At 46.0% G+C, this 14,411-nt stretch overlaps 1 protein-coding gene across 2 annotated transcripts; it reads left to right on the forward strand.

Annotated features, from left to right (window-relative positions):
* The first annotated feature begins 10,697 nt into the window (after positions 1 to 10,697).
* Positions 10,698 to 13,785, forward strand: LOC133230486 (free fatty acid receptor 2-like). Of its 2 annotated transcripts, none has more exons than XM_061388004.1 (2): positions 10,698 to 10,859; positions 11,901 to 13,785. In XM_061388004.1, exon 2 carries the CDS (start codon positions 11,908 to 11,910, stop codon positions 12,895 to 12,897), a length of 990 nt encoding a protein of 329 aa, XP_061243988.1. In that variant the 5' UTR covers positions 10,698 to 10,859; positions 11,901 to 11,907; the 3' UTR covers positions 12,898 to 13,785. The 2 variants fall into 2 exon arrangements, with proteins under 2 accessions (XP_061243988.1, XP_061243987.1); XM_061388003.1 differs by lacking the exon at positions 10,698 to 10,859 and adding an exon at positions 10,866 to 11,353.
* The last annotated feature ends 626 nt before the right edge of the window (positions 13,786 to 14,411 follow it).

Raw genomic sequence — 14,411 nt, forward strand, 5'->3', positions numbered from 1 at the left:
GCAAACCGGGGTTACCCCGGTAAACTCCAGCGATGCCACAGCTAGTAGGGGAAGATGATTTATATACGTGACAGAAGCAGGTTAAGGGAGAAAAGTGGAAGGAAGCCTGGGCTGTAAAAAAGAAAGCAAAGCATTTGGTTTTGCCCCGAATTTGCTCAACTTTTGCAAGTTCAGCCAGCACCTGACTGCAAGCACTCCTAGCTTTATTAAGAGAATTTGTCCCCCTTCTACTTCTCCTATCTCTCCTTCTTAACTCAGGGTCAATACTGAAAGGCAGTCCAAGGATGCAGCCAGCAGCCTCCTGGCCTTTTCCAAGGGTGGCATGAGCCCATGAAAGCTCCCCGGTGGTCTGGGTGGGAAGCTGTGTGTGGCCAAGGGGAGTGGGAGCAGGCAGCTCTTTAGTCCTGTTCTTCCTCTGAAGGTCAGCTCTGCAGGGACAGCCATGGAGAAGAGGGGTCAGGGAGGAAGGAAAAGGTCAGACAACCTCTTCAAGATTCTAGGAATGAAGGAAGAGTCCTCTCCCAAGTCGTTATTTCTATTCCACAGTTAAATCCCAGCCCTTGTAAACATTCTTGCTCATAAATGCTAAATGACACAGCACATTTAGTAGACAGCAACAGTAAATGGCGTCTCCCCTCTGTACTCTGTGGGATCCGGGGTTACAGCAGAAATGAGAACATATGAAAGGCTGAGAGTTGCAGGTGAACCCTAGGAAACTAGGGTGAAGGTCATTCCTTTATGGTTTCAGGGAAGGAGCCACGGCTGCACGGGAAGGCTGGCAACCATGCAGACACTCCCTGTGGGATGCAGATAACATGACCTTACACCCTGGCCTGCATCCTTGTGTCCTCCTGTGTGGGACTTACAGGACTCCTGGGGGCTGCCAGGGAAACTGGTTCTAACCTGGACCCTCCCAGTACAGTGCGGGGCATAACACAGTGATGGTCCCTGTGGACTCCCCAGCCAGACTACCTAAATCCCCAATGTAGAGTTCTGTTCTTCTATTTACCAGCTGTGTGGCTTCAGGCAAATTACTTAACTTCTTTATCCCCTCAGTTTTCTCATCTGTAAAATGGGGATGAGCGTGCCAACCTTACAGAAGGGTTTTTATGGATTAAATGCCAAACTCGTAGCACGGTGCCTGGTGCACAGTATCATTTGAATGGGCAGTAAATGCTGGCTGGTGCACTGGTTTCCTATGTCTGCCCTAACCAACTGTCACAAACGGGGTGGCTTAACTCAACAGAAATTTATTCTCTCACAGTTCTGGAGGCTAAAAGTCCCAAACCAGTATCAATGGGCTGAGGAAAACCCATCATCTGGCTCTTTGAGCTCCTAGTGGCTGCTGATATTCCTTGGCTTATTGGCCACATTACTCCAGTCTCTACCTCCATGATCACACTGCCTTCTCCTCTTACGTCAGAAATCCACCTCTGCCTCTTTCCTATAAGAACATTTGTGATGTATAAGGCTCACCCACATAATCTAGAATAATCTCTCCATCACAGAACTCTTAAAAAAATTTTTTTTCCATTGGAGTATAGTTGATTTACAACATTGTATTAGTTTCAGGTGTATAGCAAAGTGAATCAGTTATATATATACATATATCCACTCTTTTTTAAGTTTCTTTTCCCATATAGGCTTACAGAGCATTGAGTAGAGTTCCCTGTGCTATACAGTAGGTCCTTATTAGTTATCTACTTTATATATAGTAGTATGTACATGTAAATCCCAACTTTCCAATGTATCCCTCCCCCACTTTCCCTCCTGGTAACCATAAATTTGCCTTCTACATTAGTGACTCTACTTCTGTTTTGTAAATAATTTCATTTGTACCCTTTTTAAAGATTACACATATAAGTGATATCATATGGTATTTGTCTGACTTTCTTCACTCAGCATGACAATTCCAGGTTCATTGATATTGCTGCATATGGCATTAATGCATTCTTTTTAATGACTGTGTAATATTCTACTATATATATATATATACACACACCATATCTTCTTCATCCATTCCTCTGTTGATGGACATCTAGGTTGCTTTCATGTCCTAGCTACTGCAAATAGTGCTGCTGTGAACATTGGAGTTCCATCATAGCACTCTCAATTACACCTGTAAAATCCATTTCTTTGCCATGTAATGTAATATTCACAGGTTCACGGGATTAGGTTGTGGGTATCTCTTGGAGGGACCATTATTCAGCCATCACAGTTGGTATTATTGCCCAAGAGTGCAGTCTTATTAACACCAAGCAGGTGTTAATGTGAAGAGTGTGAAGGAGGGAGAGGTCTCTGCAGAGGGAGGTTGGTGTGTGGTTACCAGTGGTATGTGGTAAAAACCCACAATGCCCCCAGCAGAGGCCAACAGAAACAGGGTCTGCAGACAACTCCCAACATGCTGGTCCTGACCTGCTGCTTCTTATTTCTCTTCTTCAGTAGTGTGCCAGTATTCAGGATGGCTATGTAAAGGGTGCAGGATTGGAGGCCATCACTAGAGAGATGACAGCAAAGCACTGGATAAGAGGCAGCTGAAGAGGAGATGCAAGTGGGGAAGGGTGTAGCCTGTCCTCCATACTATCATAAGGCCTTCAGGGCTCTGAAGGGTAATTCACACATGAGAGTAGGTTGAACTGCACCGGCACAGCAGAGCAACAAAATCTCAAAGTCTGTTTTGGATGTGCTGGTCTAGAATCATCTTCCCTCTCACTCCCCAGGGAAGTTCCATTCTCCCTGGCATTCTGAAGCTCTCCATTGATTGTTGTTTATTTAAAGTCATGGACAGAGGAGCCTGGTGGGCTACAGTCCACTGGGTTGCAAAGAGTCAGATATAACTTAGAGACTAAACAACAACAACAACAAAAATCCCAAATTTCAATGGGTCCTCTCTACCTCCACTGGTACCTTCTCCTGAATCCACATCATCATCAGTCCTCCCCACTATGTACTTCTATTTGATTTCTCTGCTTCCAGCTTCATCCCCCTGAAGACCCTTCTTCACATAAAGCCTCCCTGAGCTTCTCAGATCTCATCCCCTCACTCTCCTCTTATGGTCCCTGTGAGTGACTTCCCACAGCTTATGAATGGAATTCCAACTTCTTACTGTGATCAGTAAGGCCCTGCATAGTCTCGCCTGGCTCACCATGCTCCAATCACACTGGCTCTTCTGCTCCCCAACACGTTAAGGTGCTTTCTGCCTGGCATTTGCGGGTTCTCCACCTAGACCACTCCGCTGCCGAACTTGACACAGCCCCTTCACTAAATTCAGCTCAACCTAGCAGATGTCGGCTCAGCTCAACGGTAACCTCAGAAACAGCTTCTCTGACTCCTGCCACCCATGATCACTCTCCCTGTCATTATCCCGGTTCGTTTCATTCATCGTAACTGTGTAATTCCTCCTTTATTCCTATTTGCTTGTTTGCTTATCTCCCTCCACTAGAATGTGACTGCCCTCCATGAGTGTGAGACCACACCTATTTTTTTGACCCCCGATAACCCTGGTGCTTGGCACAGATCCCACCACATTCTAGGGAGTAGATACATGTTTGTCAAATGAATGAATGAAACTACAGCTCCTTACTTATTGTCGGTGCTGCTACTGGCAAAATCCTGCATTCCGTTTAACTTTTAGATATTTTATATCTACACCTTCCTCTTATTTGCTAAGCAAGATCTACATAATAAAGGTACACTAGCCTGAATTATCAATGTTGATGGTGAGGAAGGATCCCTGTAGCTTCCAGCAAAATAATGCTGCTGCAGTGCTGAGTCATGTCTGACTCTTTGTGACCCTGTGGACTGTACCTTATCAGGCTCCTCTGTTCATGGAATTTCCCAGGCAAGAACACTGGAGTGGGTTGCCATTTTCCAGGGAGCAAAAGTATTGTGAGTCCCTTAATCTACAAGAGAGCTCCCAAATGATTACTGGGTGGAATTTCTTGTGCTGGTCCCAGGAGAAGATAAATGGAGGCATTGAGCTTTTGAAAACAACTCCTCTCTATTCCAATTCTTCCACTTACCCATCCACACGTCACCCAGGAAATAATTATTAAGTGTCTAACATGTGCCATGCTCTATGCCAGGCCCTGGGGATACAATGGTGAGCAAAACAGCCATATTCCCTGACATTATGGATAAAAAGGGAGACAGACATTAAGCAAATCCTCTCACAAAGAAGTGTAGATATGTGCTATGAAGAAATGAGATAAGTGCTATGAAGAAATAGTAAATGGTGCTATGAGAGCAACGAACAATGAGAAAAACAAAATTTTTTAAGAAATGAAATCTGCAACAGCATGAAAAATACTTAGGAATTAATTTAAGAAAAGATGTGGAAAACCTCTATGTTGAACACTGGAAAGCACTGCCAAGAGTAATGAACCTAAACAAATGGAGAGATATGTCACGTTCATAGATTGAAAGCCTTAATATTGTTCTGGTGTCGATAGTCCCAAATTGACCTATGGCTTTAATACAAGCCCAGTCAAAATCCCAGCATACTTTTTTGTAGAAACTGACTTATATGGAAATGCAAATGACCTGGGAAAGACAAAACAACTTCAGAAAAGAAGAACAAAGTTGGAAGACTTACACCAACCAACTTTAAGACTTATTATAAAACTATGGTAATCAAGACTGTGTGGAAATGGTGGAAGGAAAGACATAAAGATCACTAACAGCAGGAAAGATATTTAAGAAAATAGGCCCACTCATATACATACAACCAATTCATTTTCAGTAAAGGTGCCCAGGCAATTCAACAGGGAAAGGGAGTCTGGAATTGTATAGGTTGGTAAAAGTTTCTTAGGACATAAAAGCACAAACTGTAAAAGAAAGACTAGATAAATTAGACTTTATCAAAATGCAGAACTTTTGTTCTTCAAGAGACGATTAAGAAAACAAAAAGATAAGTCCATAGAGTAAGAGAAAATCTTTACAATACATATAGCTAATGTATGACTAGTACCAGATACTAAAGAATTCTCAGAACTCATCAAAATAATCCAATTTTTTTTAATGAGCAAAAGGCTTGAACAGACACTTCACAAAAGAAGATAAATGAATGGCCAAGAAGTACTTAAAAGATGCTCCGCATCAACAGTTGGCAGAGAAATGCAAATAAAAACCACAATGAGATTCCGCAATGCACTAAAAAGAATGCCTAAAACTTAAGACTAACCAATATAAAGTGCTGGTGAGATGTGGAACAACCAGATGATCACGCATTGCCGGTGGGAATAAAAATGGTACAGCCAGCTGGGAAAATTGGCAGGTTCTTTAAAGGTCAAACAAACACTTTTCCATACGATCTTGCCAATACACTCCCAGGTATTGCCCAAGAGAACTGAAAACATACTCACACAAAGACATGAACAATGAAATACAGAGCAGCTTCATTTACACAAGTCAAAAACTGAAGGAAAGAACAAATGTCTATCACCAGGTAGATGCATACATAAAATATAAAGCCTCTTAAAGGCTTTATATGTGATGAGAACATATAAATAGGGAATCTAACTCAATCTAGGAGGTCAGGGAGGGTTTTCTGAAGGAAGAAGAAGATACCAGAAAGACTAAGGATTAAGTAGGGAGGCTGGAGTGGGTAATGAGGAATAAAGAGCATTTCAGGCAGAGGCTGCCAGGGGCCCTGGCCAAAGGAAAGATGTCACATTCACAGAAGTGAAAGATAGTCCTGCTTACAGAGCAAGGAGAGAGATGAGTGATCTGAGTTAAGGCTGGAAGTTAGCAAGGGCCATGTCAGGTGGGCCTTATAGCCTTTGTGAAGGGTTCTGATATTTATCCTTGAAGCAGTAAGAAGCCTCTGAAAGGATTTTTTAAAAGAGTGTGGTATAATTGGCTTGACATTTTAAGAAAGAACCCACTATGGGCTTCCCTGATGGCTGAGTGGTAAAAATCTGTCTGCCAATGCAGGAGACACGGGTTCAATCCCTGATCCAGGAAGATCCTACATATCTCGGAGCAACTGAGCCTGTGTACCACAACTACCGAGCCTGTAATTCTGTAAGCCCAGGAGCCGCAACTACTGAAGCCAGCGTGCTTCAGGGCCCACACTCCTCAACAAGAGAGGAGAGGTTCTCAACACTACAATGAGAAGCCCTTGCACCTCAACTAGAGAGTACCTTGTGCCACAGCGAAGACCCAGCACAGCCAAATAAATTAAAAAATTATATTTTTAAAGTACTTTTCATCTTTAAAAAAAAGAAAGAACCTACTAAATGCAGTATGACTGAAACTGACTTTCTGGACAGTGAGTGGCTCTGAGCGAGCGGGTCATGGCCTCTGCTGAAGGTAACCAATGGCTGTGGCTTACACCGAGATGGAATGATGGAGATGCAGAGAGATGGACAGATTTCGTTAGGCATTTGAGAAGTATGCTGAGCTACATTCAGGGCACAAGGAAGAAAATGGTGTTAAGACTGACTTTAAGATTGCCCCTAAGATTATGGCTCAGGGATGAAATGGGAAGAGATCCCCTTACCTAGCATGGAGAATGGAGAATGCTGGAAGAAGCTTTAATTTGGTGGATAATGTCTAAAGTGAGGTCCAGACACAATGAATTTGAGGTGCCTGGGAGACATCCAAATGACAGGGCGTCCTAGGTAGTTACAGTGTGGATGTAAAAGCTCAAAGAAGCCCAGGATAGAGATTCAAAATTGGGTGTTATGAAGGTGGTCATTGATGCTGTAGAAATGGATGCAACAGACTAGAAAGAGAGCATGGACGAGGATAGGAAAGAACCTAGAACGAAATCTTAAGGAACTCCAAACTTTAGAGGGTGAGTAGGAAAAGATGAGCTAGCCAAGGAAATTAAGAAGTGACCAAAGAAAAAGCAGGGACACCAGAAGAGCACAACATATTGTAACTCATGGAAAGAGAATGTCTCAAGGAGGGTGTGGAAATTGTGTGGAAAACTAATCAAATAGGAAGAAAATGTCCATTGAATTTAGTAACAGAGAATCACTACTCAAGAAGAGCAGATCCTATGGGAAAACAGGGATGTAAGTCAGATTAGAGTGGACTGAGGGATTTCTTTGGAAGGAATGATGCTAAAGCTGAAACTCCAGTACTTTGGCCACCTCATGCGAAGAGTTGACTCATTGGAAAAGACTCTGATGCTGGAAGGGATTGGGGGCAGGAGGAGAAGGGGACGACAGAGGATGAGATGGCTGGATGGCATCACTGACTCGATGGATGTGAGTCTCAGTGAACTCCAGGAGTTGGTGATGGACAGGGAGGCCTGGCGTGCTGCGATTCATGGGGTCACAAAGAGTCAGACACGACTGAGTGACTGATCTGAACTGAACTGAGGGATGACTAAGGAATAAGGAAGTGGAGAAAGTAATTCTAGGTAACTTAAGATAATGGGTTTAACTTCCTATTATAATAAACGTGAAGATGACAGAAAACTGAACTTGGGAGAGATTGTGAAAGATATGACTTCTGTGAAAGCTCACCCCTTGAATTCACCCTGGAGGTTGCATTTCCTTCTCTTGTGACATAGGTGAGCGTCGTGAATCAAGAATTCAAAAATTTCCTTCATTATGCCATCTTCATAACTACTGTGAACATAGAGAAGGGAGTTTATGGGGAGCTTTCAACACAGGTGACACACAATAGTGGTATGGGAGAAGTGTGAGGTGGGGAAAAGAGAGGCAGAGACAAAGAAGTGGTCCTAACCACTCAGCACCTGTTTTCCACTGTTTCCACCGTGCAATTAACTCCAGATCCTTGTGACTATTTATAGGAAATCATAAAAGCAAAACGACATGAATAAATTTGGTAGCAAGCAACAGAGAATAGTCTGTTCCTTAGTTCCCTAGTTAATCTGGGAAATGCATGTGTGTGTCTGGGGAAGGAATTAAATGAAAAGATAGAACTCCTTGGTTCTAGAGAAGAGGAGAACTGAAGAGAAAGAGAAGCGAAATGTTAAGATACTTAGGACGATTTGAGAGCATAGCACTGACATATATACGCTACCATGTGTAAAGCAGATAGCTAGTAGGAAGCTGCTGCATAGCACAGGGAGCTCAGCTCGGTGCTCTATGATGACCTAGAGGGGTGGGATGGGTGTGATGATGGGAGGGAGCTTCAAGAGGGAGGGGATATATGCATATATACAGCTGATTCACATTGCTGTACAGCAGAAACTAACACAATATTGTAAAGCAATTATTAGTCAGTCACTGAGTTTAGTCACTCAGTCATGTCTGGCTCTTTGCAACCCCATGGATTGCAGCACACAAGGCTTCCCTGTCCATCACCAACTCCCGGAGCTTGCTCAAACTCATGTCCATAGAGTCAGTGATGCCATCCAACCATCTCATCCTCTGTCATCCCCTTCTCCTCTCACCTTCAATCTTTCCCAGCACCAGGGTCTTTTCAAATGAGTCAGTTCTTCACATCAGGTGGCCAAAGTATTAGAGTTTCAGCTTCAGCATCAGTCCTTCCAATGAATATTCAGGACTGATTTCCTTTAGGGTTTACTGGTTGGCTCTCCTTGCAGTCCAAGGGACTCTCAAGAGTCTTCTCCAACACCACAGTTCAAAAGCATCAATTCTTTGGCACTCAGCTTTCTTTATGGTCCAACTCTCACATCCATACATGACTACTAGAAAAACCATAGCTTTGACTAGACAGACCTTGTTGGCAAAGTAACATCTCTGCTTTTTAATATGCTGTCTAGGTTGGTCATAGCTTTTCTTCCAAGGAGCAAGTGTCTTTTAATCTCATGGCTGCAGTCACCATCTGCAGTGACTTTGGAGCCCAGAAAAATAAAGTCTCTCACTGTTTTGATTGTTTCTCCATCTATTTGCCATGAAGTGATGGGACCGGATGCCAGGATCTTAGTTTTCTGAATGTTGAATTTTAAGTCAACTTTTTCACTCTCCACTTTCACGTTCATCAAGAGGCTCTTTCATTCCTCTTCATTTTCTGCCATAAGGGTGGTGTCATCTGTGTATCTGAGGTTATTGATATTTCCCCCAGCAATCTTGATTCCAGCTTGTGCTTCATCCAGTCTGGCATTTCACATGATGTATTCTGCATATAAGTTAAATAAGCAGGGTGACAATATAGAGCCTTGACATACTCCTTTCCTGATTTGGAACTAGTCTGTTGTTCCATGTCCAGTTCTAACTGTTGCTTCTTGATCTGCATACAAATTTCTCAGGAGGCAGGTAAGGTGGTCTGGTATTCCCATCTCTTGAAGAATTTTCCACAGTTTGCTGTGATCCACACAGTCAAAGGCTTTGGTATAATCAATAAAGCAGAGGTAGATGTTTTCCTGGAACTCTCTTGCTTTGATGATGATGATTATACTCCAATTTAAAAACATTAATAAAAAATTTTTTTTAAATACCTGGACCTGGGGTTCTAGGCCACAAAACTAATGACTAAATAAGGAGTAAATGCAGGCCCTAAGGAAAGAACAGAGATTCTCTGAGCAGGGATAAGACCACAGATGGGAAACCAGAGACCTGTTACCTGTGTCAAGAGAAAACACATTCTGATTATCTTTGTTTCCTCAGGTGTGTGTTTCAGAAGGCCTTTGAGGAGATTCCAAGCCAGAGCTATATAAGTCAGAGAGGGAGAAATTGTGAGAAAGGAACACGGGTGGCTAAGAGGTTGGGTCAGCCTGCAGGAATAGGAACTATACAGGGGAAGGGAATGCAGCCTGAACACCACTCCCCAAGGAAGGGCCATGCAGGCACACAGAGTTCCCTGAGTTCCTGCCGCTTTCCCAAGTCAGATGGCATGTCTGTGCCCTCAGCCTCCAGATAGTCTACCAGGTGGCTCACTCTCTAGGAAGCTGTCCAACTGGCTTGGGAGGAGGGACCACGTCCGCTTATGGGCATCCATTACGTGTAAAGCACTGGCTTGTATCCTTTATCTATGCTGCCTTGGGGACCCCTCACAGAAGTCCTGGGATGTAAGTATTCCTGTCCTCGCTCAAATATCAAGGAAACCAAAGTTCAGAAAATTGATCTGCCTCAAGGTCACAACGAAGGGACTTGGATTTGCGCCCACATCTTCATTTGGGGCTTGCCTGGTGGCTCAGCTTGTAAAGAATCTGCCTGCAATGCGGGAGACCTGGGTTCGATCCCTGGGTTGGAAAGATCCCCTGGAGAAGGAAATGGCAACCCACTCCCATATTCTGGCCTGAAGAATTCCATGGACAGAGGAGCCTGGCAGACTACAGTCCATGGGGTCGCAAAGAGTCTAGACATGACTGAGTGCATTTCATTTCACTTCACTGCGTGATTTTAAATCCCACACTGTTTCCACCCCAACAAGACATAGGCTAGGAGAAAGCGATCAGTTTCAACTGGGAAGGCTAAAGAAACTTGTTGGGGGCAGAGGGCAGGAAACTCTACGTAAAGTGGAAAATTGAAGAAGAAAAGGAAGTATAAAACTCTTTTTGGAGACTGAGTAGAATTACAGAAGAAATCGCCTAGAAAAGAGAAGACGATGAAATAATCTGACTTGGGAAATGGGGGGAAAATGCCTGGGATTGAAAAAAAATTCAGGAACTAAGGACAGAAAATCTGGGTTTGGAAATCAGAGTGAGGATCTCTGGGCAGGTGGTGGGGAGTAAAGATGCTCACATCCTTTCCTTTGGGTTCGAGAGGAGACAGCGCTCAATTACTGAGCTTCCCCTCTTCGGTCACATGACCATTGCCGATATAAAAGCTTTCTACCAGCCAAGTTTCTTACCACTTTTTGCTGTGTGAAATGGGCGGTAGCCGTGGCTAATGCTCTGTTCCTCTTTCCCAGAAGCTTTCAGCCTCTTCTTCAAGACTAATCCCAAGAAGCCATTTATCCCGAAGGAAGACAAGGCAAGGCAGCTTGCTTAATGCTTGCACTCTGGGAAGTGATGCCAGGATCAGAAATGGAGGGGAAAGCATTGGGGGTGGCTGGAGGAAACTGACTGTGAGAGGATCAAACCCAGAAACAGCAGCCAACGGGGGCAAAAAATTGTGGAGCAGACGCTAACCCTGGAGAGAGGATGGAGGGGCCAGACAGCGTGCGGGCAGTGAGGCTGACAAGCCAAACGGAAACTGTTACCCCATTAAGAAGAGTTGCTCTGTTTGTTATCAAAACACCCGGCTCAGGAGCAGTGACAGCCCGTGTGCTTTTCTGAATATTCTCTGAAGTCTCTCGGGGGACAAGAAACCATAGGATATTGTGGGCTCACCCCTCCTCCCCGCGCCCCCTCCCCACACTTCTCCAGCTTCCTCTTTGCAATCTAGTCCCCGAGTCCAAGTCCGTATTGGACTGGGGAGGGAGAGGCGGAGAAGAATTTGTGTTCTGCAAAAGGAGAGGAAAACAGGTAAGGGGATGGATGGGGGGCTGGGCACCTGCTGCCTGGGCCAGTGGCAGGGTCCTGAGGAGGAACCAGCCCTAGGTCACAGGGCCTGGGTTTTCAGAGCCCGAGTTCTTCTGAGAGAAGTCTTCAAATACCCTCCTTGCTGGGGTGAGGCTTGCCTTTTCTCCCTGCAGGTCTCTGACTGGGGAAAGGACTTGAGGAAGGTTGCAGACTGCTAACAGTAACTTCCTGTGTCCGGGAGGAGAGAAGGAGAGAGGCTGGGAGAACCACAGGGGGAATTCCCTTGGGCAGCCAAGGGTTGGTCTCCCCCAGAGACACATGATGGCAAACGTACTAACTACTGCTTAATATCCCGCCCCAAGCAAAGTCAATAATTGCTCTGGGCAGTTCTGGCAGGTGGTGTGAACAAGCAGTGGTGGGGGCAGAAAGCCCTGGCCTGGGAAAGGGAGCATGCGGGGGAAGATGTCCACAGACTGAACCAGACCAAGGTCTGCAGTCTGTGATCTGGTTCACCTGACCTTGCCCCCTGCCCCTTTTCATCCTCTTCCAGGACAGCCATGCCAGACTGGGATAGCTCCTTGATCCTCACGGCCTACATTATTATCTTGCTCACCGGTCTCCCTGCCAACCTCCTGGCGCTGCGGGCCTTCCTGGGACGCGTGCGTCAGCCCCACCCTGCACCTGTCCACATCCTCCTGCTCAGCCTGACGCTGGCCGACGTCCTGCTGCTGCTGCTGCTGCCCTTCAAGATCATCGAAGCCGCGTCTGACTTCCGCTGGGAGCTGTCTAATCTAGCCTGTGCCCTCATGGGTTTCGGCTTCTACGGCAGCATCTACTGCAGCACGTTGCTACTGGCGGGCATCAGCGTCGAGCGCTACCTGGGAGTGGCTTTCCCCGTGCAGTACAAGCTGTCCCGCCGGCCCGTGTATGGAGTGATCGCTGCTCTGATCGCCTGGGTCATGTCTTTTGGTCACGGCACTGTGGTGATCATTGTTCAGTACCTGAATTCAACCCAGAGGGCCCCAAAGGAGAATGAGACCACCTGCTACGAGAACTTCACCCAAGAGCAGCTGAGGCTATTGCTGCCCATTCGGCTGGAGCTGTGCCTCCTCCTCTTCTTCTTCCCCATGGTGGTCACCACCTTCTGCTACTCGCGCTTTGTGTGGATCATGCTCACCCAGCCCCATATGGGGGCTCAGAAGCGGCGCCGAGCCATGGGGCTGGCCATCGTGTCGCTCCTTAATTTCCTGCTGTGCTTTGGGCCCTATAACATATCCCACCTGGTGGGGTTCTACATGAAAGCAAGCCCCAAGTGGCGGAGGGAAGCTGTCGTATTTGGTAGCCTCAATGCCAGTCTGGACCCCTTGCTTTTCTATTTCTCTTCCTCAGTCGTACGCAGGTCCTTTGGGAAAGGGCTGCAGGCACTGTACCATTGGGGCTCCTCCCTGCTGGGACGCAGATGCAAAGAAACAGCGGAGGCCGCGAATGAGGACCCGGGCGTGAGTCAAGCAGAGGGAGCCCCGAGTTCGGACTTCACCCTGGACTAGGGATGTTCCTGGACCTTCGGAGGAACTCTGAGTTTCGTAGGAGTTGAGCAGGCTTGGAGAGGGAGAACACGAGTTCCTGGCCCTGATTCAGGGATTCCCCCCCGGCCCAGACCCAGTCCACTCCTGGGGACTGTAAAAATCTCTCTCACCAGCTCCATATCCCTTCCTGACTGAATTTCCTTCCCAAAGGAGCGTAGCTTCAGGACTAAAGAAGAAACAGTTGGGCACAGAAGCACTATCAGACCAGAGTTTCTGAAGCAATGTAGCTAATACAGATTACAGAAGTCCTTGTGAGGTGGTTAGTAGCTGAAGCTAAGGCAATCTTGCTACCAGCTTTGCAACAACACCTACACGCTGGGCTAGTTGGTGGTGCTGGAAAGAAGCCCGTGGAAAAGATGGAAGAGAAATACTAAACGAGGTCAAAGATGTAGGAAGGCTCTGAAGCAAGGGGACTAGGAGGGAGGACGGGGATTTAGACCTCTAATGACTGAGGTGTGGACAATATCCATCTGACCTGCTGCTTTGTAAGTATGATCCTGTCTTCCTGTGTGTACCTGTCTCCCCCAATAAACTGGGAGCCACCTGAGGTCTGGGGAGGTATTCTTCCATGGTGCTCTCTGCAGGTCAGAACCTAGCTCGGTACCCATCAGTTAGAGCTCAACTCTCGCTAGCACAGGAAAAGACAATCTGGTCTGCCAGATTAAAAACAAAGATTAGAGACTTTCCTGGTTGTCCAAGGGTGAAGATTCTGTGCTTCCACTGCAGGGGTCACAGGTTCAATCCCTGGTCAGGGATCTAAGATCCTGCATGGAGAACTAAGATTCTCCATGCCACAGGGTGTGGCCAGAAAAAAAAAATGACTGAAAATAAAGATTATAAAACTCTGAAGAGAGTGTCCACAATTTTTGTGACATTTCTGCAAGCACAAAGAGGGCAAAAATGGGATGGAGAATTAGACTTTGTGGTAGGGTGAGGGTGCTGCCTCTGAAACCACAGAAATCTGTTAAGATAAAGATGTCATCAGAGTGGAATGAGTAAGCAGAATAAGTATGGATGGATTCCTGCCTAGACTGATGAATAGAAATTGGATTCAGAAAGAGGACTGGGGTGAGTCCCTGCTCAAAGCTATCAGTGTATCTCAGAGGCTTTAAACATGTTATCCTTCTGCTTAGAAACCTGCAGCGTTTTCCTTTCATCCAAACTTTTCCTCCCAAGAATTCACATCTTGTCACCCTACACTTGCCCTGTATCCTCTCTTCCTTCCCAACTCCCCCTGCCTCATTTATTTCTCTGCCAGAAGGATCCCTAGACTGTGCTCCCGGGTTAATGGTCCCTCCAGCACCTAGTGGTCTGCAACAGAGGCTCCACAACAGAGGGCTTCCCTGGTGGCTCAGTGGGTAAAGAACCCACCTGCCAGTGCAGGAGCTGCAGGAGACATGGGTTCGATCCCTGGGTCAGGAAGATCCCCTGGAGAAGGGAATGGGAACCCATTCGAGTATTCTTACCTGGAGAAT

Source organism: Bos javanicus, chromosome 18 (genome assembly GCF_032452875.1).
Source record: "Bos javanicus breed banteng chromosome 18, ARS-OSU_banteng_1.0, whole genome shotgun sequence".
NCBI classification, from domain to species: domain Eukaryota; kingdom Metazoa; phylum Chordata; class Mammalia; order Artiodactyla; family Bovidae; genus Bos; species Bos javanicus.

Bases quoted from the DNA above. Each gene is read 5' to 3' on its own strand.
- LOC133230486 (XM_061388004.1), top strand. From the start codon at position 11,908: ATGCCAGACTGGGATAGCTCCTTGATCCTCACGGCCTACATTATTATC.